General features: G+C 43.8%; 2 protein-coding genes across 2 annotated transcripts; one reads left to right on the top strand and one right to left on the bottom strand.

Annotated features, from left to right (window-relative positions):
* Positions 1-17: 17 nt before the first annotated feature.
* On the top strand, positions 18-17,553 carry si:ch211-257p13.3 (kinesin-like protein KIFC3). The gene is made up of 19 exons (XM_064347279.1): positions 18-1,550; positions 1,947-2,046; positions 2,202-2,365; positions 2,794-3,046; positions 6,621-6,793; positions 7,173-7,238; positions 7,493-7,630; positions 8,878-9,075; positions 9,977-10,150; positions 10,327-10,474; positions 10,799-10,929; positions 11,140-11,251; positions 11,550-11,731; positions 12,224-12,328; positions 12,465-12,595; positions 12,703-12,823; positions 13,447-13,576; positions 13,915-14,144; positions 14,746-17,553. Exons 1-19 carry the CDS (start codon positions 1,449-1,451, stop codon positions 14,875-14,877), a joined length of 2,790 nt encoding a protein of 929 aa, XP_064203349.1. The 5' UTR covers positions 18-1,448; the 3' UTR covers positions 14,878-17,553.
* Positions 17,479-27,502, bottom strand: ccdc12 (coiled-coil domain containing 12). Its single transcript, XM_064347292.1, has 7 exons — positions 27,298-27,502; positions 24,420-24,493; positions 21,125-21,204; positions 20,390-20,451; positions 19,987-20,021; positions 19,540-19,616; positions 17,479-17,985 (listed from the first exon to the last, which is right to left on the bottom strand). Exons 1-7 carry the CDS (start codon positions 27,379-27,381, stop codon positions 17,906-17,908), a joined length of 492 nt encoding a protein of 163 aa, XP_064203362.1. The 5' UTR covers positions 27,382-27,502; the 3' UTR covers positions 17,479-17,905.

Raw genomic sequence — 27,502 nt, 5'->3', positions numbered from 1 at the left:
CTCAACTTGGCTCATTCAGTTAGTTGAAGAATGGGTCCTGACTCTGTTTTTGATTACTGTTGAAAGTGAAAAGATGCTTTTAAAAGCTCTGCTTTTCAACTGCGCGGTTAGACGTGTTGCGCAGTGATAGAAATGACTAAGATTTATTTGAAAACTACTTTAACAGGTTTCAGTGTTCTGTGTATTGTTAATCCTCTCCAATCTACATTAGGGTTGTGAGGAGAATTTTCAGTCTGAAACAAGAATACTATTTTCTGTATTCAATAGAATAGCTTTTTAAAAGCCCTATGGTGTTTTTGAAATGGTTATTAAATAAATGTATTTAGCCAATTACTTGATCAGTTCTTGACCAAACACAAATAGCATTTTCTGTGAGTGAATTGTGTAATTTCTGCATCATGCTGCCATACATATTTTGAAAAATGTAATCATCTCACCTGCTTACCTCAGCGATTGGTTTGATGTCAGCCTCAGTGGCTGTCGCGGAAGATGAGAGTGCTTAGCTTTTCTGCTGTCTCCCTCAGTCACAGCATCAAACTCTGGCTGTGCTAGGCTGTGCAGCGCCCGTGAGCATCGGGGCTATAAAAGCAATAGTAAATTATAAAAGAATCAAATTGGCCATGGCTTCAGGTCAGGGCTCACAGACACTGCCTGAGATGGCTGTGTCCTGTTTGTCTCTGGCCAAAACCCTGTGCCAAGACAGGACACCTGACAGCATGGAGCTGGAATCTCATCAATCTCCATCGCTGCCTCTGGCACTGCGGAGGAGAGGGGAGATGCACTGAGCATGCTCCGTGCAGCTGCAGCCTGTGTATGGAGCATGGAGCAAGGAGGGAGGGAGAGAGAGTGAGGGGAAGGGGGGGGGGGGCTGCCTTGTATTAGCCAAAGCTGTTGGTGACACAGTGCAGGGATGCTGCTGCAGCTGAGAAGAGGTTTGTGGGACCGCTGGTATCGAGGTGTGGAGATGGTTCTGGTATTGAGGATGTGATAGAGAGAGAGGTGGCCTGGAGTTGAAGACCAGCCATCGGGGAAGATATTTTGGCACACCTGCGCAAGAGGTTTGGTGGGGTGTCGAGGAAAAGGAGCACTGAAATCTGATCAGTGTCATTTTTCCCCTGATGAGAAGGGGGAAGGGGGAAAGAACAAAGGGATGACCTTCGCAAAGATCGGCTGAACCAGCAAAATGCAGATTGGACAGGCCGTCATGGAGGTATCGATCTGTGCCTGGTCCGTTTAAGGGAGAAAGGGTGATTTCGTAGCTGGCACCCCTGGCAGACTCCCCTGTTTTTGAGAAAAGGAACTGAGGAATCTGGGAAAGAGCTTTGTCAGCCCCCCCCCGGTCTCAGCAATCCTGCTCTCAGTGCGTCCTGCTTCAGTACGTATCTGGCTGTGGCAGACTGGTGTGTTTATTCGTACCGTCTCTTCAGAGGATCTGAGCGTGCGTGGAGATGTATGCCTTCTATTCCCTGCTGGTCTACATCTTCTACTCCGTCTTCAAGAAGGAGGAGGCAGCGCTGGAGGAGGAGGGCCCAGACGGAGCCACCGCTGGGGTATGTACGCAGAGTATGTGCACTGAAAACAAACTGATAACCTCGCCGTCCTCCTCGCGCAACTCGTGTGTCATTGATGTCTCTGAAGAGATCTATTGGCTAGCTGAGGTCAGTCGAATCTCTGAGTTTAACCCAAATGTTGCTGTCAAGCAGAATAGGGGGGAACTGGTCTGGTTATGGAAGGCAGAAAAAGAGGAGTGCACTGCACACAGCTGGAATACTGAAGGAAAATGCAGCCATGTTTTTTTTTTTGTAAACATCGGTTTATTTTACGTTAAATTGTATTATTGTAGATGCTGCTTCTGCAGGTGATTTTAGCACACAGCCAGCTGGTGCCTGGATTGTCTTTTTTATTAACTCACCAGTCTCTCTCCCTCCCTCTCTTGGAATGATCAGGAATCTGGGCATGTTTCCATGGAAACAGGGAGCAGGAAGAGAAATGGCCACACCCCCAGTTTGAGAAGGAGGGGATGTGGGAGGCAGTCTGACTCTGGCAGTATGTGTTATTCATTATATACTTTATCAACTTACTTAATACTGTCCTGTTTATACTGTGTTTTCATCCTGTTCATACAATAATATTGACAACAACAACAATGATGACGATGATGATAATAATAATAATAATAATAATAATAATTTTCCATTCAGGTAGTAGCAGTGATAGTGATGGTCTGTCACTCAGTGAAGAAGATGAGGGGGAAGATGAAGAACCTGGGGTGGTAGCCAGCACCCCGTTGTCTGCCTTCCTGTCCTTTAAGCAGGAGGCTGAAAAGAGGAGGCTTTCTCATGTTCCACTGGAAACAGGAGGAAAGGTACAGTCTTGTGTTGTATGATGTGAGAGTCATGGTGCATGAGCCACAAGCAGTTACTCACTCTTTTACACCAAGTATTTTGACATCAGAGCACAGCCTTGTATGGTTTCAATGATTGACAGCAAACAGAAGCCACGCTCATTATGGGTCTTATAAAGCTTAACTCACCCATTGCTAGTATAAGAAATAATGGCAACCTCTACAATTGGGTAATAATGTGGTGCTGACTTTCCTGAACCAGGATCTGAAAGCTACGAGTCTGTCTCAGGTTGGGTTAGAGCCATTTAGGACAGTTTACATTTGTATGTAGCTCATAAATGAGTAACTGTTGCTGGAGATAACGTAACGCTCACTGAGTTTTAGAGCTGATGGCTTTTAAAGACGAGCTGTTGAGTTTTGAGGGTGAGGATCACCTTGCCCTACCCCAGGTTGCTGAGTCCCCGCTGGTGGCGGTCATGTCTCACCTGCTGAGCTTCTTGGAGCAGTACTCCCACCTGCAGCAGATGCAGCAGCAGGCCGAGCAGTACCGGGTCCAGCTGCGGCGCCACCGGGTCCAGCACCGGCGCCAGGTCAAGGCCCTGCGCGCCTCCTACCGCCAGCGCCTGAGGGACAAGAGCACCGTCATCAACAGCCTGGAGGAGGCCATCGCCCAGCAGCAGAGCCCCCTGCTGGAGACCGAGGGTAAGAGCAGGGTAAAGACGGGCAGAGTGAGGGACAGTCTGCAGGCACAGGAGACAGATGAAGGGTATTGGGGAAGGAAACAGGGGAGGGAGAATGAACATTGGTGTCTTTCTTTTATTAATTTTCTTTTTTCTTTTCATATACTTTTATACATTTACATAATCAGACATTTTATATCCCTGGAATAATTACAATTCCTGATCATTTGAAGTACTGTTTGTTATGAACTTACTGACATTTGTAGCATTTGTGATAAGAAAAGTGGATCATTGATTTGGTCTCTTAGACTGAAGGGGTATGTGTTAGTATTGAAAAGAACAGAAAGGATTTATGTGTGTCATTTTGAGGAGAGGGGCATGTAAACCACATGTGAATCGAGGGATGATGCCAGTTCCTTGAACTTGCATTGATGTTGTGTTTTTGTTGATGTTGAAGTATTTGCCTGGAAAAAAATTCAGAAATCTGACTAGCAAACAGAGAAGGGTGAATATCTGGGACGCGTATGTACTTGTTGGATAAGCCGGTTTTGGGGAGTTTTTTGCTTTTGAACAACATTTGGAATTGTCCCAATCCTCCAAACTTGCATATAAAAACAGACAGGGTGAAAATGTGACTAGAAGTCCTGCTGCATAATTAGATGGCATGGATAAATTATTTATTGCTTAAATTTGAGAAGTCATTTGGAGAGATCATGGTGTATTTACAGATTAACCTCAGACCATGTAAAATATCAGTGCTATAACTGACCTTAAAGCTGTGATGGGCATCTGTGTTCTGTAGGAAATCTATCTGGAGAGGTTTTGTGTGCTTTAAGCAGTACAACAATACTCACCAGCCACTCCTCACCTCATCCTTCTGAGTGTGAAGGGTCACCTAGGGCTCAAAGTGGATAATCACCGTTTACCTAGTCATAGTAGCAGTAATAATAATAATAATAATAATAAGAAGAAGAAGAAATATGTAGTGCTTTCTAAGAATATGGGTTGGGGAAGCTTACCTTACAATTTATATTCACATTGCATAACCATGACTAATATGTTACAAAATGCCTATTGACATATTTAGTATCTATTCATGTTATCTTCCCCCACGTGTGTGATTCATCACAGCCATTTTGCTCAAAAAACTCCTCATAAATCAGTATACCAGAAGCAGAGACCCAAAGATTAGAAAGCTTAATTGAGAAAGAGCCAGATTTCAAAGATACTCACAAGACTGAAGAATGCAGAACTCGTTGAGATAAGAGTTCTCAGTTCCAAAAATTGTGAGTCAGGGATGTTATGTAAAAAATTGTTTTACAGAAATATCTAACAATAAAATCATAATCTATAAAATAAGGAGAACTACAGCAGATTCATGTTAGCAGGTTGAATATTTGCACCTTTCAGATAAATGAGTGAAGTATAGCTAATGCAGTGTGATAGGGCAGAAAGGGACATTGCAGTGGAGGAGCTTCAACAACCACTACTGTGCACCCCCCACCTCACTCTCTCTCTTTCTCCCCATCTCTTTCCTTCTCTCCTTCCCTCTATTTTTAAGAGTTGTAAAAATATCTGAGTAATAACTGCCCGTGGCTCTCCCATAGACTCAGGGTGACTCAGTAGCTTTGGTTATGAATAAGTCATGCATCCTTCAGTGAGTGCCTTGTGTCTTCCATTGGAAATGCACGTGCTCGCCCATTCACATGGCCAGGCCCTTCTAGGATATAAATAGCCCGTGTACACCAGAGAGCTTGTGCTAATGTTGTTGGAGATTGATTGTGAGATGTTGAGAAGCGCTGCTGGTCGGCTGTATGATGGCTGTTTTAAAATGCGTTCAAATGCCTCAAAGGCTTGTTTCTGTTAATAACTATGCACTCCATCAGTAATCAGAGATTAATCAACTCAGGTTTATAGCCTTTGCACTAAGGGTATACATGACAGGTCTTCATAGTGTGATGAAACCTCCCATATCTCTGCACTGCATGTTTTTTTATCTGCATGTTTTTATGAGCTTTTTGCAAGTATATCCGTACCAAACCTGTCTGTGCAGATGCCATCCTTGGTAGCTGCTTGCTTTGCAAATAGCAAATATAAGAAGTGTTACATCTCACCATTCCTATCAATCTGTAGCAGTACTCTGAGCATAAAACAGAAAATACTGACCGTTTTTTCAAGTGGAACTAATTCAATTATCAGTTCCTCGGTGTATAACTCAGGGCTGGCTGAATTCCACCATTATCACTCTTTGATCTCACCTCCTGACCTTTGACCTGCTGCTCCTGGGGTCTGTTTCACTACTTTTTAATCATGTTTTAGTTTTGTTCCTTGGATACAGTGAATCTATAAGAAATAATAACTACCATTTATTAATATAATGTGAATGAATAATGAATACTTTTGAATGCTCCAATTCAGTAAAGCTTTAAACATGTTTTCAAGATTTCAGTATGCTTTTTGAAATAATTGAAACCAAAAGGTTTAGTTAAATTGAGTTGGTTGAGAAATAAGGTATTTTTCATTGGAATCATTTTATAATATGATTGTAATTCATACTTCATACAACACATCTTGCTAGAAACCAATGACAGGACAACTGCACATACATTTCATAGTGAACTTCACAGAATATTATATTAAACGAGTGGGGTAGTTGTTTATCCTAGATATAAGATATACTATCATTGTCCTTTAGGTCAGTTGAGTTTATTTAGCCCTTAAAACACTTTACAACACTGCAAAGCTAGAATGACTCCCCTTTGTGTCTGGTGTGCAGCCCGTGAAATAAAAACAACTTGACAGCAGACATAAATCATTAAAGGAGAGAATTTATTAAACGTGTTACCAGAGATAGACCCAGCAAAGGAGAAAAACTTCTCAGTCTCAGCTTTTCTGAGTCTTCATTGACCCCTCTGCTATGTTACACATCACCCCTGAGTTAGAAGACAGTCTTTTATTAAGTGATATTGATTGCTAAAATTATTCTTCCCACTCTCTTCAAAATAGATCTCTTCCAGAGAGATCGTTTTGGTTAAAAAAAGGTTGCACTGATGGTAAAGGTTTGGTGATGAGGATGATGATACAGATGAAGATAATGGTCATATGATGTGGTTAGTAAAGACAATGCCAGACTCAGTGTTATGGAGCTGATAGCAGTATGGTGTTGATGACTGGTGATGACATTTTGTGGTCAGTTATGATAAGTACAGACTCAGTGTTATGGAGCTGATGGTAGTAATGGTGTTGATGATTGGTGTTGAAGTGATATGGTCAGTTATGATCAGAATCAGAATCAGAATCAATCAGATCGGTATTGCAAGTGGTTACATACAAGGATTTGTTTGGTGTGGTGCGTAGTGACATAATAAGATAATAGATAGAATAATAAATCAAGCTCAGTGTTATGGAGTTGGCAGCAGTGATGGTGTTGATGATTGATGATGAAATGATGCGGTATGTTATGATAAATCTATGCTCAGTGTTACGGAGCAGACAGCAGTGATGGTGTTGATGATTGGTGTTGAAGTGATGTGGTCAGTTATGATAAATCTGAGCTCAGTGTTACGAAGCTGACAGCAGTATTTCTATTCTTGCAGGTGAGTGTGGCGCTACCTCAGGGGCCCAGGGGGGGCTGCATAAGCTGGTGGAGTCTCTGTGTGGCCTGCAGGGGGAGAGGAGTCAGCTGAAGGGGGAGCTGCGCTCTCTACACACCCAGCTGGAACAGAAAGACCAGGACCGACACTCCCGTGTGCTGGCCTTTCAGCAACAGGTGCGGTACCAACACTTGCATGCACACACACACACACACACACATACACACTCATTAACAAACACACACGCTCACAGACATAAACACAAGACACATATAAAGACGCGAACGCACACGGGCATACACACACGTGAACACACACACAAGCACACATATACACACACACCTTTAGCAGACTTTTACAGCACACTCACCTTACCATCACCAGGTAGAGCACACATTCATCCATCACTCTACAGGTACTGTACCTCTCACGTTCATCTGTCCATATTACACATACAGACAAAGCTCAAAAGTTCAGATACAGACAGAACACAAACACAATCAGACCTGTACAGTTTTGAGAAAGTAACCTCATTTCCAACTTTGCTGTCTGCAGATTGATGAGTTGAAGCACTGCATCAAGGAGAGAGAGGACGAGCTGGCCAGACTGAGAGCTGAATCTGTATGTCACACCAAGAAGTAGAGTGCTTACCTTCAACAAAACTAAAGCAGTGATATCACAGAATATACATGTCCCTGTTAATATTTCCTGTTGGGAATAGGAATAATTTGCAATCAACAAAACCTTGCTAGAGTGAGACAGTTTTGTGATTTTTATTTCAGTGAATTGAATGGGACTTTTGAGCATTTGGGAATATTTATTTTTTTCTTTGTTTTTAGAGCTGTAGTTTGACCTGTAGTGTTCTTCCTCCCCAGGGAGTGACGGACTCTGAGAAGCGAGTGCTTTGCTTGTCAGCTGAGAATGAGAGTCTGAAGCAGAGCCTGAGTGTGACCCAGGGCCTCCTGCAGCAGCTCTCTGTCATTCCGTCCCAGTCCAGCTCCATGCTCATCAAGGTCAGGCGCCTGCAGCACCGCTGCTTCTGTCATCATGAGTTCTGCTTCTGTCTCCTGAATTTCTGTTTTTGTTCACACAATAATTCAGCAGCCAATGCATTTAATAAAAAAATTTTAGCATGAAATTCAGGTGCACGTGTTTGGGAAGTGTGTTCTGGCATTTTATTGTGATGGTTTTGCATGTATTGATCTTACATGCTTAGTAAATCTGACCCCTGACTTCTCCAGAGATGCAGTATCCACAAGATTATAATGACACAAACAGCAAAAAGAGTTAAATATTAACCATGGTAAGAGCTATTAAGCCAAAATATGATGTTTTAAGATTTGATAGAATTTGATAATTTGTATATAACACACAAATCCATCCAGACTTGTAAGTATGTAGGCTTAGGCTTGTATGCATTTCTCAACAATTCACTATATTGTGATGACTGGAAATACATGGGTCTTACAGAATTATCCCCTTGATAGAACAGACTCCAGTGTGTTTTACATTGATAGGATGGATATCATCTCTTTGGGTTTAACTGAGAGTTTTGGCTGTGTTTGGTATTGAGAATGATTCCAGCTGCTGTGTTCCTGCCCCAGAGAGTAACTCAGGCTGCTGTGTTCCTGCCCCAGAGAGTAACTCAGGCTGCTGTGTTCCTGCCCCAGAGAGTAACTCAGGCTGCTGTGTTCCTGCCCCAGAGAGTAACTCAGGCTGCTGTGTTCCTGCCAAAACCAGGGGAGAGAGTAACTCAGGCTGCTGTCTGTGTTCGCTGCCCCAGAGAGTAACTCAGGCTGCTGTGTTCCTGCCCCAGAGAGTAACTCAGGCTGCTGTGTTCCTGCCCCAGAGAGTAACTCAGGCTGCTGTGTTCCTGCCCCAGAGAGTAACTCAGGCTGCTGTGTTCCTGCCCCAGAGAGTAACTCAGGCTGCTGTGTTCTGCCCAGAGAGTAACTCGGCCTGTGTTCCTGCCAGAGAACTCAGTGCTGGTCTGCCAAGAGTAACTCAGGCTGCTGTGTTCCTGCCCCAGAGAGTAACTCAGGCTGCTGTGTTCCTGCCCCAGAGAGTAACTCAGGCTGCTGTGTTCCTGCCCCAGAGAGGGAACTCAGGCTGCTGTGTTCCTGCCCCAGAGAGTAACTCAGGCTGCTGTGTTCCTGCCCCAGAGAGTAACTCAGGCTGCTGTGTTCCTGCCCCAGAGAGTAACTCAGGCTGCTGTGTTCCTGCCCCAGAGAGTAACTCAGGCTGCTGTGTTCCTGCCCAGGAGAATGAGACCCTGCGGAGCCGCGTTCAGCAGCTTGAGAGCTCCCTGCAGCAGCGTGGGGAGCAGCTGTCCCTTCTGGAGCGCAGGAGCGACCAGGCCGAGTGGAGGCGCACGGAGGAGCTCAGGAGGAGGGAGGAGAGACTGAGGGAGCTGCAACTGGAGCTGGACAAGGAGCGTGGCAAGGAGCCACTGGTCAAGGTAAGACATTTGGGTGGTGAAATGTCCAATAAAAATGCAGCTAACATGTCTTCTACACAACTGAGTTACTGTACATGCCAGAGAGAGGAATCCATCCATAGCCTTGCTGACCCACCCATGACCCCACACGCAAACACATGAGCCATTCTGATTGTTATGCAATGTGACAATTATAGCTTCTATTGTAAATCAATTTACAGAGGTTTAGACTGTAAAGTTGGCTAGATAAGCATGTCTACCAGGTGGGTAGATTTGCCGCAGTGTAAAAGCAGGCCAGGCCAAAAAAACCTAGTATAATTCTGTGTCAGTGCAGCTGTATCCAGATGGCCAATTAGATCATTAAACTCAGCTTTGTAAGGGAAGTAAGTTTTCAATTATATTGAGTGTTCTCTGTGTTGTCAAAAAGTGTTTTTACTGTGGTAATGAAAATGAATGTTTTATTGTCGCAATTGTGTATGGTTGACTGTTAATGCTCAGATGCGTGATGTAAAACTGTTCAGCATGTGCAGTGAGCTGCATAATGTTTGGGTCAAAAGATATTTTATGATTTGGCTCTGTCCTCTACCATTTTAGATTTGTAATCAAACAACTCTCATGTGGTTAAATTGCAGATTGTCAGCTTTTATTGAAGCATGTTTTTATATGAATTAGTTCCACAACATAGGAATTACAGCATTTTTTGAACATGATGGAGCTCATGGTAAGTAATGATGGGCCTGACCCTGATGAATAGAAATGACCAGAATCAGAACCTTCCCCACAAGCATTATTCACACACAAAACCACAAATATGTTTTTGTGATTCTCTATCGCAGTTGTATGGAAATAAGGATTGTTTTTGAACCATAATCATGTTGGATTTTTTAAATCACTGCTGATGCTCTGGCTCTTTCCCCCTCAGTATGTCACTCAGACAGTAGAGGTGGAGTCACCCTCAACACTGAGGCAACTGGCAGAGGCCAAAGAGAGGAATGAACGATTGGCTGAGAAGCTGTCCAATCAGAATGAGAAGTGCCGGGAATTGGAGGACCTTCTCAGGCATTCAGACAAGGTCACGGCTAACCTGAAGCATAAGGTACACTAAATAAAATCCAAGTACTTTTCCACCATGCATAAATATCCACAATGTTAGATACAAAAATAAATATGATTAAAAAGGCAGATAATATATTTGTGACCAGAAAAAATGCAGCAAATGCAATGAAATTGAAAACATTGATTGCATTTGATATAAATGCTGTGCATGTGCAGATTGCTGCTTATGAGGTGGAGATTGGGAAACTTCGGGAGGAGCTGCTAAAGGAGATTGGCCACCTGGAAGAGCGTAAGGATGAAGCTGTGAAGGCTGCATCTGAGTGCTCTGAGCAGCACCTGCACAATCTGCAGGCACAGTTTACAGGTGAGCCTACTCCTCTACCAGCACAGAGTCTTAGCCACTGTTAGCACACAGGTGAGTTTACCTCTCTGCAAATGCATGCAGTAGATGAGTCTACTTCTCCCACCTATGAACAGGTGAATCCCACACTACTGTACATTGAGAAACCTGAGGGGTCAGATCACATGGGAGACATGCTTCTGCATCATTCTGTACAGAGATCATTCTGTACAGCAGCACGGCTCAGGTGTGCATAGATTGTTTGTGTCATGCCAAACTGGGCCACATGCGTCTTTAATGTCCCCTACACTCTCCGACGTCTCCATGAGCACCTCTGTCCCTGTGTAGGCCTGCAGCAGCGCCTGGCTGCCCTGCCCCCCACCCTGCGCTCCATGAAGACGGATTACGCCAGCCTGCGCAGCCAAGTCCGCAACTTCTCCGACTTCTACGGAGCCGCCGTCAGCGAGGCCCGGAAACAGGTAGGCGGGGTTTCAGCCGTCTGCCATCAGTTCTGTCTGTCATAGCAGTAAAGCGCATCTTTATCTACACCTACTCCATAGAGGCTTAGCGTTGAACATTTACAAATTATGAATTTATATTGCTGGGCATTTCCATGTGGTTTTCAGGTTATATTCAGTGCCCATGGCTACATTGGTATACACATGAAATACTAATTTTGTTCTTTGTAGCTTACAGCTGTGATCAGTGAGATGTCAGAGGCCAACAAGGATCTGCTGGAGAAATACAGGAAGGAAGTGGCTTTACGCAGGAAGTACCATGAGCAGCTGGTGGAGCTCAAAGGTACAGCAGGGCCTGAGGAGGGGTGGGGTATCGACTGACACATTATACAAAGTCTGTTTTCAATTTTTCAATGTATGCCAATGGAAGAAAATGACAGTGAGCTATGATATACCTTCTTTATTAATCATAGACAACAATTTTACTGGTGTATAAAAACCTGTCACTTGACAGGCATCACTCATAGATTCTGTGGAGAAATATAAACCCAACTCATTTTTCTTGTGACGGGTTGTTTTGCTATGTGAAATCCATGTATCCTGTTACTAGGGTACATCTGTGTGATGTGTCTTGTTGCCAGGTAACATCCGTGTGCTCTGTCGTGTGAAGCCTGTTCTGAAGGAGGACCAGCATGATGAGGGGCAGGCAGTTGTTGTGACAACAGACCCAAATAACGAATCAGCTGTCACAGTGATGAGCAAGGGCAAAGGCCGCACATTTGAACTGGACAAAGTCTTCCACCCACAGGCTACACAAGAGGAGGTACTGACTGGTCCAGAAGATTAAGCGCATGCATTTCTTACACCATGTAGGAGATAATAACAAGCGCTATTAAAGTGCACATACTAGAAGTTGTCAGTTTGTTGAATCATGACTTATCCCAGGCTTATCAATTTTAATATCAGTTAGTCTGTGCTGTGTTGAGGGATGAACCTTATAATCTTCTGTGTAAATCTGGCCTCTATACTGTAGAAATGGAATCAGAATCACATTTATTGGCATAATAAGTTTGCACATACAAGGAATTTGTCTCGGTTTCATTCACACACGCAGTAAGCAATACACAACAGCAAGAGAAACAAGTACAACGGGAGGGATATGAATGGCAGAGGAGTACATTTGTAAAAAATGGGTAGAGTAGAAACCATGGCAGATATGTGAGTATTAGCAGTCCTCCAGTGATCTCATGCAAGTGTGAGGTGGCTGTGCAATGTGCTTTGATATCTCGCCTGAATATCATTTATACCCTCTTAGGTTTTCCAAGAGATTGAGCCTCTGGTGACGTCCTGCATCGATGGATATCATGTCTGCATTTTCGCTTATGGGCAAACGGGATCTGGCAAAACCTACACTATGGAGGTATCCAGGGTGTTCTGTACACTGTTTTATGTGTTAGAATGCCGTCAAATTAGCGAAATACTTTCTTTGCAGGATCAGGGTTGCAGAGACACCTGTGACATAGACACATGTACATACAGTCCTGTTGTGTTTACAGGGCAGTGTGGAGAATCCAGGCATTAACCAACGAGCCCTGAAACACCTCTTCAGTGAGATAGAGGACAGGAAGGACATGTGGAGCTACTCCCTCAGTGTCAGCTCTGTGGAAATCTACAACGAGGTCCTCAGGTATCTACCTCCTCAAGCACAGAAAGAGAATACAGGTAGAGTAGTTGCTGGTGCCTCACACAGTGAGTATTGTGTGTGCACATCTTGTATCTGTGTGTGATCCACAGAGACCTGCTCAGTAAGGATGGTGAGAAGCTGGACATCAAGTTAAATCCAGATGGGACCGGCCAGCTGCACGTCCCTGGCCTCAGGGTCATTGAGGTCAGGAGTTTCCAGCACATTAAAAAGGTCAGTCCCCCAGCTCCCTCAGACAAACACAAACACACACTCAGGCATGACGCTCGCTGTTGTTGATATACTAGCTATTGTTATTTTAGACTTGAATGTTGCATTTGACACCGTTAACCATGGAATACTAATGCCATGAAAATTGTGTTGGCTTTTCTGGCACTGTGCTCAATTGGTTTAAATCATTTAACTGGAAGACAGTTCTATGGGAACCTAGACAATCATATATCCAGGAAGGCTGAAATTGCATGAGGAGCTCCCCTGGGATCAGTTCTTGGGCTTCAGCTCTTTACTCCCTTTAGGTAAAAAAATAAAATAAAATTTTATGGACACTATCTTTCTCTCATAGTTTATTGCTTTTTATCACTGTGTTAGTTTTTTGTATTTGTTTTTATATTTTATTATCCACTCTGGATTGGAAAAAGTTAAATGAAAACTTGAATATGAATTTATTTATTTAATGCAGTACATCATACTCACAAACAATGGCTTTCACTCCCACCAGCAGTGTTGTAAAATGTTGCTCAGCATTTGCCAGAAGAACTTGCTTATCACCACCGTATAACACCTTCGATCAAAGGCATATTTACCAAAACATTTAATCCATCACCTATCTTGTGCAGATCCTGGCCATTGCCCGAAGGAATCGTATTACGTTTGGCACCCAGATGAACCAGCATAGCTCTCGCTCCCATGCCCTGCTCACCATCACCGTACTGGGCACTGACCTTGCCAGTGGTGCCAAAACCACCGGTGAGTCAATCTCAGCTCAAACAGTCTCCCAGTACCAGCTTCCTGGTTTTAATGAGTAATGAACCAATGTGTGTACTTCTCAATACTATTTATTTACCAGATATTCAGATATGACCTCCATCTGTGCAGCTATGTCTAGGAGGTTCTGCTTAGTAACAGGATGTTGTAGTTCCATCTGCTTGTTGTGGTTCCTCCTTTGACCGTGCCCCTCTGTGAATATTAACCAGCATATCACAGCACAGCAAAATACAACCTGTGTGTTATTACTCAGTAGAACAGAACCATCATGTAGATGACAGGAATAGTCAGACGAAACACTCCTACCTGCCCAACTGCAGGTAAGCTGAACCTGGTGGACCTGGCTGGCTCGGAGCGGGTGTGGAAGTCGGGGGCAGAGGGGGAGCGCCTGAAGGAGGCCCAGAACATCAACCGCTCCCTGCTGGCCCTGGGGGACGTGATCCAGGCCCTGAGGGGCCGTCAGACACACATCCCTTTCAGAAACTCCAGGCTCACCTACCTGCTGCAGGACTCTCTCGGCAAAGGCAACAAGACAGCCATGGTGGTCCAGGTAAGATGTCACAATCTGATGCTTTTTAAATTACTACTCAATGCATGCATCGTACAATACAGTACAACATCGTGAATTAGGACATCTATATATCGAGTAGGATTTAACATAACTGCCAGGATTAATGCTAAATGTAAAAACTGACTCGATTGTATGGATTAGGTCAAGGGTGGGTAATTTGGGTCCTGGAGGGCCATTGTGTATGCAGGTTTTTGTTTCCACCAATTATCCTGGTGAAATGAGCTAAATTGGCTGTATACACCAACACTGGTTCACTCATGGATTAGATCACACTACAGCCTTTCATATAGGGACACAAAAACTTTGGTTGTCATTCATGTGCTTATCAAGCAACGTAGCAAAAATATCAGATTGCATAAAAATTAGGGCTAATTAAGTAAGGCCAGAAGTTGGCATGAACACCAGAAACAGATACGGACTAGGTGCAGATACAGACTAGGTGCTACATCAGACCAACAGTCACACTATTACACTAGACCACATTGTTACCAACAGAATGTGAATGACTATCCTGAAGGGCCATCACTTCTCCCAGCAGCCAGTAAGAGCATTATGGTTTTACTCTCCCTGTGTCCTTTAGATTTCTTCTCTGGAGAGGAACGTGGGTGAGACTCTGTGCTCGCTGAAGTTCGCCCAACGGGTGTGTAAGGTAGAGCTGGGACCTGCTGCTCGGAAGATTGAAACTGCAGGCCAGTGTGAAAACTTCTCTTAAACCACCATCACCATCCACCCAACGGCCAACCAAAAACCTCCTGGAAAAATCCAGACGCTGAACTGTAGGTCCTGACTTCCTGCTTAAGGGCTACAACTGTGATGGTTGAAATGAGACATTTGGGTTGTGTGAATAGGTATGTGGGTTTGGGTGGGCATAAAGAAGAAATAGAGGGAGAATGCCTGCTATGGTGCTTGGAAACAGCTTTTTCACTGAATCAAGTTGCATGCAAACCTACAGCACTTCCCGTAGTGAAACAGCACACCCTCAGTGCCAAAACAACCTCTGCCTCACTGACCTCTTCATTGGGTGCAACCTACATGCTCGGTGCTGTCATGTCATATTATTAAGCAGGAATGGTGTTCCTCTGACCTGACAGTTGTAGAGTAGTGCTCCACAGACATTATTGCAGGACAAGGATTTGAGTTCAGCAACAAAAATGTCCAGGCATTGCCAATTGCTATGTTATGTGCTTTTACAATATAATCGAAATATAGCCTGACAATTTATATATATTACTGATTAAATTCTAATTTATAGGTTAAGGTTGGTTACAGTTATTAGCCTATATTGTTACTGTGATTAGAAGCTATAAAGTATTTTGTGGGGAGGGTTGTGGGCTAAGAATATTGGAATTTTTACAAGGATTTCTCAGAATAACAACCTTGTGCAATTCATGTTGTGCTGAAATTCTTTTCCCTGAAAATGGTGTTTCCATAAGTGTCTTCTCATGTAGAACTCCATTAGCCTAATTTCTATAGAAACAAAAAATTGGTGAATCAAGTTTAAAATAGCAGGGCTTACCCTGAGCCTCATTTCATTACTACAAATTTAAAACATTTCCTAAATGAATAAAACTTGGTGAGAATTTAAATGCATAATAGCACTTTATGGAAACATCAATGGCTATTTAGGGGTGGGATCACCATTTTTATGAAAAGAAAATATTTTCTGCTTTTCAGATAGAAATAAGTAGGTGCTTTATGTATGTGACAACTTGCAGTAAATGTTATGCCAAAAAATAGCTTTGTTGTAGTTTTACAGGTGAGTTTCTACTAATACCTAGCTAGCCATTGCAGTACAGTTGACTGAGCTGTCAGATGAAAATGTTTATATAACTTTGACAACTTAGAAGATAACTATGATGTTCCTCTTCAAGGGCTTTTCACAATAGCCGAAATCAGAAAAGAGTGGGTTTTTAGACTATGCCAATCAAGGAAAATTAGGAATTGGTGCATTTACAATGTGCAAATATTTTACACGCAATCACGCTGCAAAAAGTAACAGCTGTATATCTCAAGCAGTGCATGTGTGTTTTTGATTGGCAGATTGCACATATCACACACAAAAACTGTCTAGGCCAATTGAAAACATGCACAAAAACGGAAATACCTTTTTTTTTAATGCCAATAAGTTAACTTATCCCTTTCAGGCATTTTTACCACACCACTTATTTTTGCTAGTATAAACAGCACCTTTATCATTTTACTGTTGTGTCAGGTAGAGCAATGGATTAAACTATGTGCAACTGTCTACTGGGTGTTGAATTTTAAAAATCTGACCCAGCAAATTATAAAGCCAGCATATGTAGCAGACTTTACTTTTGGATTGTGTCATACACCTTCTTGAAAGGAAAACAACCTTAAACATCAGTTGTATTAAAATCTGGTTTTGCTGATGGGACAACATTTTTGGTGTAATTCCAGCAAAAAAGTACTCTCAACACAAAGGCTAAAGTAACAGGTAACCTTCCTTCTCACGTAATCCATGACCTGTGGGGAAAGGCAACCTTTTTACTGTTGTGCATTTTTCAACAAATTCTTAGACACACACACTATTGGTATACCAGAAATGATAAAGAGCCCCCTTATTTAGTCTAGAGAACAAAGTACCGCTATACTGTAACATGGTACTGATAGTAGTACTGTATTTAACTGCACTTTATCGGTGTAATAAATCCACACGTGATGTGATGGAATGTGACTTAGATTGAGTTTATGTGCCCAGGTGATAATGGTAAGGTCAGTACATCTGTATTGTGCAAAGAATATTTTTTCAATTATACCCTGCTGAATAATTTCAGTTCCATGCTGTCAACAAAATGAGATTCGTACAGTTCTGTTAATACCAGTAGCGGCTTGAGAACTTGAAAAAGTGGTGGCAGAAATCGTACCTTTGCTGACTAATTCTCAACCAAATTAAATTTTACTTGGTTATCAGGCACAGCAATTATGTGAACAATCAATTGGAATTCCAAAGTTATCCAACCGCAGCACACAGTATAGGGTAATTTCCTTCACATCAAGTAGAAGAAAGTCTACGATAAATAGTGAACTCAACCGAATAATTATAAAGATTATTCAACGTGATTCGAAGTACAGCCCTACCCACCTGTTGGTATGGATTATTTGGCTCATGAAATTGCTAATCAAGGAGAATGAACAGAGAGCCATGAAATGTGAGATTTCTGCCACTTTCTCTTTCTATTTTACCAGCTGCACCTGATACGCATTTTGAGTGTCCCTCTGGTCTGGACAGTGAAAGCATGAATCCCAAAGGTATTGATTTTTCTACAAAGACACAATAATGTACACCTTCACCTCAAAAAATCTACTATTTTACTGGAAAAAGATATTTACAAAAGTGGATGTAAAAATAAAAGGCGTACACAAACAACACTGGACTGCTTGACTGCTTCAGATCTTCGGATCGACTGTGCACTGCTGAGGGACAGGTGGCCACGCAGCTGCTCTGAAATGGCCTCTTCTGGCATGCAGGCACAACCGCGCACTTAAACAGAGGATTATACAGCAACAAAAACCAGCGAATTAGCACCGCCAAATAGCCTCTCACTGAATTACATTTGGCAGCCAGTGGTCTCAGCTGGCTCTCCAGCACACAGTCTCTCTACATTAAGCGAATCCAGGCAGCCACAGGTGAGCAGCTGTGGGGAAATTTGCCGATTTCTCAGCGGGGGGGGGGTTGCGAGTTCCAGTCCGAGCGTGCGCTGCTGCGGTCCCATCTGGTCTCAGTCAGAGTCTCCCTCCTCCGCGTTTACGGCTCCCACCGCCCCCGCCAGCTCCGCCTCGCTGCCCTTCAGACGCTCCCCTGACAGACAGACACACACCGTTACACACTCGCCACTCACACTGACAGGCAGCTGGCACCAGCAGCCTCCTCACAGGCAGCACAGAAGAGCCACGGTGTGTGGCCAGTTGATTAACTGAATGTACAGTCAACATCCTACATTATAAGCCAGACTAGGATTTACATTTTACGAATAAGCCAGGCTAACATTTGTTACATTCCAGCTCTGCTGTCAAAATACCATTTCATTTGTGCGAGTGTCAGCAAGTTCGTGTTTCAAGGCGCACACTTTCATTAATGGGAGAAATGAAAATCAGTATGCGCCCCATGTACTTGATTTCAGACACATTCTACTTTCTGCTGGGCCCCAAGCAGAAAGGATGCATCTGCATGAGGCAGCATTTTAGCCATCTGCTTTAAGTCATATGCCATGTGCCCTAATAAGGGGTCTTAATTGAATCCAATCTGAAAGATACACCATGTATCCTTCTCAGGGCAGGGCTGAGCAGTCTTGTGTTCGATGTTCTTCAGTGGCCGTGACAGGGAGCAAAAGCCGAGTAACTGGTATGATAGGGAATCTGTGCATAATTCATGCGGGTAATTTGACCAGCAGCTATCCAGTTACATATGTGTCATAGCACAGCAGGGCAAGGGAACAGAAGAGAACCTACCTGCCAATTCATTTTGTAGATTAGGTTGATATCAGACAGCTGGCTGGGTAGCCATCTACTACTGCGTAAGGCGAACTTGAACTACTTTATAACGCTGACCTGACTTCTGGTGTGTCCCAAATGCAATTCCTTTAAAGAATCGTCTAGTTCCCGCTGCCTGTGTAGCATTATACCTACAGTATGAAGGAAGCAGGCAGCAGTGCCCTTCCATTCAGGACACGGCCTGTATCTTCTGTGTTCCGTCTTGGGAAAATGGGTGACGTCATCGCAAACTGTTCCACAATATGCCCTCTCCCCACAGCAGTCAGCCATCACAGGCCGACCGGTGCATGAAAAGCCAGAGCCAGTCAGAACAAATGATCTGCTGCCAGTCTCGGTCAGAGCCCGTCTCAGCGTGACCGTGGGCTGTTATAGCAGAGAGATGATCAAAACTGACCTGCTGAGACCAGATCCCATTCCTCTCTAGGCACGACGCAGACAGATCTAATTAGCGGCCATTCGAGGTCGAAAAACTCAAATTGGTGGTGGCACCGAATCTCCCTGGCATCTTAGGAAACCTCAGAGCAATTAGCTTGAACCCCGCAGACTCTTCTAATTTAGTTCAGGGGGACAGCTTCTCCCTTTCTAGTTGCTGAAGGTGGTGGGGCGTAGGGAAGTGGAGTAATTAAAAAGCTGGAATTGACAGTGGCTCCCAGGTGAGGTTAAGCACAGCAACTTTATAACTGAGTGAGGTACTTCAACCTCAATGGCTTCAGTAAATATGCAGCTGCACAAACAAATCTGGAGCCATTCATTTCACCCTGGATAAGGGTGTCTGCTATGCAAGTAACTGTAGTCAGTGGAATTCTACCAGTGAAAGTCAGGCTCGGGGGTAACAGGGGTCTGCCCCACAGTGCGGACTTACGGATGAGTTCAGCTATCGCCCTTTGAGTTCTCTTCTCCAGCTTCTCCAGCTTCTTAGCCACATCTCTCTTCAGGTCCCTAAAACAAGGCAGACATGAGGATAAGAACATTACTTCACTGTCTATGATTCCGATCACATATTAGAGCCAAGATGACCAGTGAAATACAGAATTCTTTATAATAAATATAACAGCAGAGGCACTAAGTCTTTTTGATGCTGTTCTGGTTTATACTGTAGGTACAGGGCAATATTCATCTGGTACAGGACAAAACAACACCATGTTGCAGTGCATAGGCAAAAAAAACCTAGGAATTAGTAACTATATTTGCTAGATCTGCAGTACATTAAATCTCATTCACCAATATGTAAAAATCCCTGTTCAGAGTTGATGGAGAAATATGTATCTGCTGAGTAAATTAATCTTTAGCCATCTGAAAAGCTTCTTACCAGTCAGGCTTCCTGGGTGCAAGGTTAGCCAGATCCTGTCACATGTTCAGAGTAAAAAAAACACAACAGTACACACATCAATAAACAGTGCCATCTTCATGAGATGACTCTAGTCGAAGGAATACTTCAACTTCAGATTGCATGTGATCGTTGCCATTTATAAATACAAGAAACATCCTAGTAATCATATATAGGTGAAAACCAAGTTGATGAATAACCCTGTGATAATACTGTATGGTTTAACTGCAACTAAACAAGGGTGTCTGCATTTCACTCCCTAAAGACATAGATGGGATTCCTGTGCCACAGGTTACAAAACCCTGGCTGCAACTTGCTGACTTGCAAATATGTTGTTTTCAATCTCATCACTGCTGACAAAGTTACAGGATATGACATCACTTACCACTTCCTCAATGATAGGCTCTGGGTTGGCAGCTTCCAGCTGGTCTTTTACCTTCTCCTCCACTGAAATCACAGCATAGGAATGCAGAATTAGCTTACAATCAATTACATTTAACTACTGATGGGAAAGTAGGCTTTATGGACACATGGGTGTGGTTACCATACGCACTCAATCACTGACTACATCAGATTATCAGAAATAGAAAATATGACTGTTATGAAAATACAGACTAATACATGACTTTACATGAAAGCAATGGATCAGATGTGCTGCCATGTGAAGGCCTGTTGATGAGTCGTCAATGGCGTGATACAGCTGCGATAGGTCTTTCAAGGTGGAGAGGAGACCTTACTATTCCACTATCTACTGAGTCAATGCACCAAATGAACCTGTTACATTCTGATATTTAAACCTGCAGTGCGAGTGCTTTTATTCACAGTATTATCTAAAAGAATGCCAATGAGCAAGCGGACAATTTTCAGTTCAAAGAAAATGATCACACGCACAGTCTTGAGTGTAAAAGAACATGTTCTGACAACCGTGCAAACCTGACAATGTAGGTAATACACAGAGTAACACAACGTGTGGCTGAAACCATGCGAATCCCAGTCTACTCTCATGTAAGGCTTGTGAAAACTGCCGTCTCTTCACACAGCTTTCTGCTGGTCCTATGGCCAGCTTTCTTTGGACAAAGTATGAGGGGCAGCCGTGGCCCACGGAGGCAGGCGCTCTCACCTGACGCAGGCTTAGCCTTCGGCACCTGTCTCTCCTTCAGCTCCTCATCCTCAGGGGTGTAGTTCCTCAGCTTCAGCTCCCTGCGAACAGACACAAACACGCACGTTCAGGGGCGAGCGTGCCAACTACACAGAGACACATACTGACACACAGATGGGTGAGGTGAAGGCAGCAAAACATACAGCATAGTCACAGAGACTAGGGCAGTATGTGACAATCACGCTGCAATTAGACATGACACAAGTGTAACTGCACAGCCAGAGTAACTAGGGGCGAGAACGCCGTTCTGGAAATGAAAACAATCGGATTTGTCCTGGCGTACTCCTACAAAACAAAAACACTTGAAGGCTGTTCCACAGCGGGAGAACCGATTAAAGGCGTCACAGGGCATTTTTCCTGGCGTAGGCTAGCCTGCGCTAAAACGCTCTCTGATAAGATAAAAGCTTGTTTTGAACCGTTACCAGGCCACGCTAGCCTTTCTGCCACCCAGACCGGGAGGGGGTGGGAACACTACGTGCAACACGTAGGCTATATATGCTATGACCCTTTACAAATGCCAGTTCTTTTTGAAAGATGAAAATACCTGTACCTTTCAAAAACTGGCAAGTACTTATTTACCAGGATCTCTGGACTTCCCTAAAAGCTTCTCTCTGCAAAATGTTATGAAGTATGGCACCAACAGCAATTCCAAAATCTAACGGCGTCAAAAGATACCAGAAGGGGGCAGCATACAATCATGTTTTTTCCCTGGTAAGGTTCACCAAATTCTACACTGAACTGCATCACAGGAAGCAGTATATGCTGTTTTCTATAATCTTGGAATGTTACAACCATATCGGTGGAATTAGCATTTACATATTTATAGTAAAAAAATGCATGCATTTAAATGTATATTTCCAATATTTTTACATTGTACTCTGAAAAGTTGGTTCCAATTCAAACATTTAGCTAAATTTTAAAGACAAAATATAGCATAATTACCAAAGTTTGGAGAGGTTTCATAACATCCTGCTTATTGCACTGTGAACAGTTGTGACTCACTTTCTGAGACAGTTAACTGAGCTCCTGACTGCTGTGGACATTACAGGTCCCGTGGCACTTCACAAAGGGAAAAGGGAGTTCCCCTGTGTCCTGGCACAATTCCCAAACTAGCTTTCGCAACCTACCCGCAGAATCGTTCCCTAGTTTGCCCGTCTCAATTATTTCCTCCCTCGCCACCTAAGCTAATGTGTGCTAAGTGCTATGGCGCAAAATGGCTGCTGTGCAGTACCCAGGTGGGTACTACAGATAGCTGATGGTTCATAGCTGATGGTTTCCCCGCTCTACTGAAGCAGTTCAAGATCGTGTGAAGAAAAGTGCCATAAAAATGCAACCAATAATAATTTTTCTGCATATTATTATTCATCACTTATATTCCGAATCAGGTCTGACACACAAGGCTGACTTCAGGAAACACAGCCGCTACACAGCAGCAGTTTCACAGGGGGGCGGGGCTGTACCTCGTATGCAGATGACTGCTGCGCACAGACGGCTGCATTTATACATCACCAGCACAGCTGCGCCCTCCACTTGCGCAGGATCCAACTGCCAGCGCCGCGCGAATGAATAGGCCAAGCGCCTCCCTGTGCCACAGCACAGCTCCAGCACCATGCAGCCGCGACTCAAAAACCAGCGGTACTTTGTCAAGTCCTTTGTTTGAAGGTGCCTTTCATAAAAACCTCAGTCCAGTGATACTGTTAAAAAGCCGGACTGAGATGCACGTAGTCACTGCATCAGCACACCACCCCAGGAAGCCAATGGACAGGCTGTGCTCACACAGTAGAAAAATTCCTGAGAGAGCAAGCTGGCACAGATTCAGCAATATACAATCTCTCTGTTTGGGAGAGACTGAGAGGGGGCAAGCGTGTAGGGGGTCTGTCTAATGCTGGGAGGCCCCTGCCTTTGTAAGGGTAGAAAGGTATTATGGGTAAGTCCTGGAATGCCTGTCATCAGACTCACCCTGCATCAACACTGCGTTCCAGGAAAATCTTCATTACCCACAAATCACTGCAGCGTGGGCACGGCCGTCTCAGACGGACGGCTCCGTTCCCCACCTATCTCAATATGAGCATCTTGGAATGCACGACACTTAAAAAACAGCGGGTGCCAAAGTAAACAGGGGAGTACGATCACAAGGTGATGACAGCCAAGCACACACAGCTCTCCCCTACATACCAGCTGTGCCTAGTCACAGGATCACTCGATGCTGTCTTCGCTGCTTAATATAAAGCCCCAGTCTTCCTAAAACTAAACCGCAATTATTTAACATACATTTAACAGAACACTACCTATATGAAATAGCTAATAAAAACAAAACCTTAATACCAAACCTTTGGTACCTACAAATACAAATCCACACAATAATGCCAAGAGCACCAGCCACCTCCGCAGGGCGACGGCTCTGATCAAACCCTGCAGCCCTCTGGGCAGGGGGATGGCGTGCCAGCGCTCTTCCGTCAACAGTGGAAAAAGGCCTCATGTGGAAGTGAGATGGATGCTCCTTCCCGGAGCCTGAAATGGGGTCCTTCAGAGCCGCAGGATATCTGAGCAGCTATTACACGCGAAGGCCCGGCTGAGTGTAAACAGGGGCTGGAGACCACGCAGGGAAGCGCCGTTTCTGACCCGGGATTAAGAGGCTGGGGATGGCTGCAATCCTTAAGCTCTACTTCAGCTTGTTTAAAACAGCTAAATTTATAACAAGTATCCTTCCTACCATTTTCCAGGGGTTAGGCCAGCTACATCAGTATGGAATGTACATTAAAAGACCTCTTCACCTTTCCACAGAAAGCCGGTCCACCTTTTCCTCGCAGAAAACTGTGCTAGAATACTGAGTGTGTGTGTGTGTGTGTGCGTCTCTGGAAGTGTGTGTGAGTGTGCGTGCAGGCGTGCGTGCCTGTGTGAGTGTGTGTGCGTCTCTGGAAGTGCATCTGTGTCTGTGTGTGCGTTTCGTCTGTGTGTGTGTGCACGTGTGTGTGTGTGTGTGTGTGTACACATCAGTGTGTGTGTGTGTGTGCACGTGAGTGTGTGCGTATGATTCGCTGAGTTTCTTTGGTTGTGCTCTGTTTTAGGGCATGACTGTGCCACCGATCAGCTGAGCCTTGCTCTGAGGTTTCTTTGCATCAGCAGTGCTCAGCTGACCTGTGTTTCTGTGTGTCAGACATCTAAACGCGCTTAATGTGAGAAATGTGAACGTGTGATTGCATGTGTATGAATACGCATGCACGAATGAGCACGGGTGCACGTGTGATGAGCTGACCTGTGCTTCATCTCTGACTCTGTCTCCTCCAGTGCTCTTTTACTCTCTGGCTCTCCATCTTCTGGAACTCTCCCCTGCAAAGAGATAAAACCCTGTTAACTGTGGACTGTCAGAAACACACGGGGACTGGTGGCGAGCCCGGGGCTTGTTTAAATGGACAACAGAGCGTTTTCTGAGCGCCTCTGGTCTGTGCAACCTCCCTGCAGCCTTCTGGAGTGCAAATAAAATGTTCATTTGAAATGAAGCAGAGGCTTTGAGGGCTGTGGGAAAAGCAACCCCCTGGTGAAGTTCTGAACACTGCAGAAGGGACGCCTCCCAGCCCTGCTTTTTCCTGCAGAGACTTCCTGTTCACCTGCTAGAACAATACAGAAACAGGGCCATTCTTCAAATACAGTACTGCACCAGAAACAATCAAAGGCCCCAGGAATGTGAGCGGCTGGACGCACATATCAAAACCCCTGCCCTCCCCCACAAGCATTCTGAGCAACACCAGCCAAGCCTCTGCTATTTATGACCTTGGAGGTTTATGTAGCTATCCACACACTAGAGGCAAGAGATATAAAATGTGTAACAACACACTGGCATATAGATATACACATAAAAAAATAAATACAGAAGATTCTATAAAATAAATTTAAACTATTTAAAACTGGAAAGTATAAATTGTGGATATTTTAAGAACTGAACTACAACTTGTCTGCTCTCCTTTAAACAAAACAGAATCCTTACACCTGATCCTTAAGGCCTTAACTGGTTGCTGACTGAGATTTTGCCATGCCAAGTAAAATACTTCAATAAGCCTGAATTTATTGAATACACTTATTGCTAGTGCTGTTTTAAAATAATTCTAACCAATTGGTGTGGTTCAATGTTTGTATTTGGTTTAATTTATCTTCCTTCAAGAAATGTATTGGTGTCAGCAGTTCTATTCAGAGTTTGTAATTTACAAACACCATTGCAGTATCCCATTTGTCACATGCATCTATTATGCTGTACATGCGATGAGGAGAAATGTTATAGGTAACTGGTGTAGCTTTTGGAGGTTAAAAAAACTGGCTGAATAACACCTAAATACATACACATACAGATATGTTCCAGTTAACTGACAATACAGTAAAACATTTTCAAAACAGTTCAGAAACACTGGCATATTTTATCATCAGATAAAATTTCACTTTACACACTTAAATTGCATCCATATTAAGACAATAGAAAACAGTGGCCAGTTACCAGCTATGGTTATGTTAAAGTTCAGATAATTTCAGTGTTCAAACAGCATCTGTGCACTTATCCCACATACACCCAGTCTGGAGGCCATTAATGCCTCCTTGTTTTCAGTATGTTTCAGCACCAGTGTTTCATTTGCTGAAGAGTCCTCACACCCTGGCCAGACGTGTGGAGCAGTCACTACAGCGGCGGACTCTGAAGCCATATGCAAAACCTTCTCAACCGCCACCCCATATCTATCCCTTACCCTCTCTCTGCTTTGCTTGTCTGAATAAAAACCAAAAAAACCTAAAAGGAGTGTGGCTTGTCTACTCTCCTTTAAAAAAACAGAATCCTTACACTGGGTCCTTAGGGCCGTAACTGGTTGCTGACTGGCAATGTACAATTTACATTTGGTAGATGCTTTCAGCCAAAGTGACTGACAAAATTTGTAAGGTAAGCAAATGCCTCTAAAGCTACACAAAGGTACAATCAAAAGTGCCAGTGTCAAAGTGCGTGCCTCAAGACCTACGAGACAATGGGAAAGATGGGTTTATTTTTAATTAAACAGAAACATGAAGGTGTAGTCTGAAAAGGTGTGTTTGCAGAAAACAGCTGACGGCAGGTCATTCCACCACTGGGAGATGAGGGATGAGAAGAGCTGGGGCCATGGCACCTCTGTGCTAATGCAAGGGAAGACCAGGCTGGACAGGAGACAGGCATAGCCTCACTGGTCAGACCAGGGTCACACCCACAATGCCGAGTGGCCAGGAGGATATTTCACCCAGCAGGATCACCAGGTTAGCTGGATAACTGCACTGAGTAAAACCCAGAAAGCTCCAAAATCTGGAACATGGACGGAAGTAAAAAGAGCTGTTCTGGGTTTTACTCAGCTCAGTTATCCACTAAACCCAGAAAACCTGCTTCACGAAATACAACACTGATCTCTGATTGACTGCTCTAGCCAGCATCTACAGCAAGGGAACGCAAACCTGGTCTGTGTACGCTGGTTTTCATTCCAACCGCTATTGCAATCGAATTTTTATCAGTGAGATACTTGTAATGAACACGTGCGGAACAGTTTACCATCTTAATCAGTAAGATCAATTAGGCTAATGATTCAGTTTTCTCTAATGTGCTAAATGGCAAAGGATCTCTTCATAAAATGGTTTAATTGATATTGAAAGGTGAAATCAACGGGGTCCCAAGTGCGGACACCTGGTCACCGTCGAAAGTGCTGCGACGAAAACGGCACGGATTCACGTTGCAGTCAGATCTATGATGCAAACAAGCTAGGGATTCTTCATTCACAGTAAGAAGAAATTTTACGACGACGTTAATAAGTAATAGTCCAGTCGTTAGCTAATAAATAGCTAACCTAGGGAACAAGAACAGATTATTCACCATGTAAAGTAACGGTAGTAATTTCATGTTACAATTCTTTAATGTCAACATACAAACACTTAGTATTATACCGTTAACGTTAAAGTGAATGTTCAAATTAAACTGGCTGATACGATACGGCTAGCTTAGCTAGGCTTAAACTACAGTAGGTTAGCTAACTTAGCCAGTTAGCTCTCGTGTCAGGCTCAGGCCATGTTCGCTCCCCAGATATAACCGTGTCGCAACTGCACATTAATTGTAGTTCTAATGTAATAATAAAGTTGCTTACTTGAAGCTGTCTGTCTCTCAACGCCTTCAATCTTTCCTTTCTCTTCAAAGCGTGTTCTTGCAATGCTCCGACTGTTTTCTCCATTTCTTCTGTTTCACGTTGTCCCTGCCGCGTCAGGCCACACTGTCGATACAGACACGAAACAGAGTGCAGAGCTCATCGATATAAACGCGAATTTAAATCGAAATCTACCTCGTGAATTCAT

The sequence above is a fragment of the Anguilla rostrata genome, chromosome 1 (genome assembly GCF_018555375.3).
Source record: "Anguilla rostrata isolate EN2019 chromosome 1, ASM1855537v3, whole genome shotgun sequence".
Taxonomy (NCBI): Eukaryota; Metazoa; Chordata; class Actinopteri; order Anguilliformes; family Anguillidae; genus Anguilla; species Anguilla rostrata.
The sequence above is the reverse complement of the archived record's forward strand: the minus strand, read 5'-3'. Positions and strand labels throughout refer to the sequence as shown.

What these genes read in the sequence shown, in the direction of transcription:
- si:ch211-257p13.3 (XM_064347279.1), top strand. Translation starts at nt 1,449, where the DNA reads ATGTATGCCTTCTATTCCCTGCTGGTCTACATCTTCTACTCCGTCTTC. An exon ending in CGGCTAACCTGAAGCATAAG is followed by an intron (nt 10,151 to 10,326) that starts GTACACTAAATA and finishes GTGCATGTGCAG; the next exon opens with ATTGCTGCTTATGAGGTGGA. An exon ending in CACAGGCTACACAAGAGGAG is followed by an intron (nt 11,732 to 12,223) that starts GTACTGACTGGT and finishes ATACCCTCTTAG; the next exon opens with GTTTTCCAAGAGATTGAGCC.
- ccdc12 (XM_064347292.1), bottom strand. Translation starts at nt 27,381, where the DNA reads ATGGAGAAAACAGTCGGAGCATTGCAAGAACACGCTTTGAAGAGAAAG. An exon ending in TGAGAGACAGACAGCTTCAA is followed by an intron (nt 24,494 to 27,297) that starts GTAAGCAACTTT and finishes ATCTCTTTGCAG; the next exon opens with GGGAGAGTTCCAGAAGATGG. An exon ending in GAAGGCTAAGCCTGCGTCAG is followed by an intron (nt 20,452 to 21,124) that starts GTGAGAGCGCCT and finishes CTGTGATTTCAG; the next exon opens with TGGAGGAGAAGGTAAAAGAC.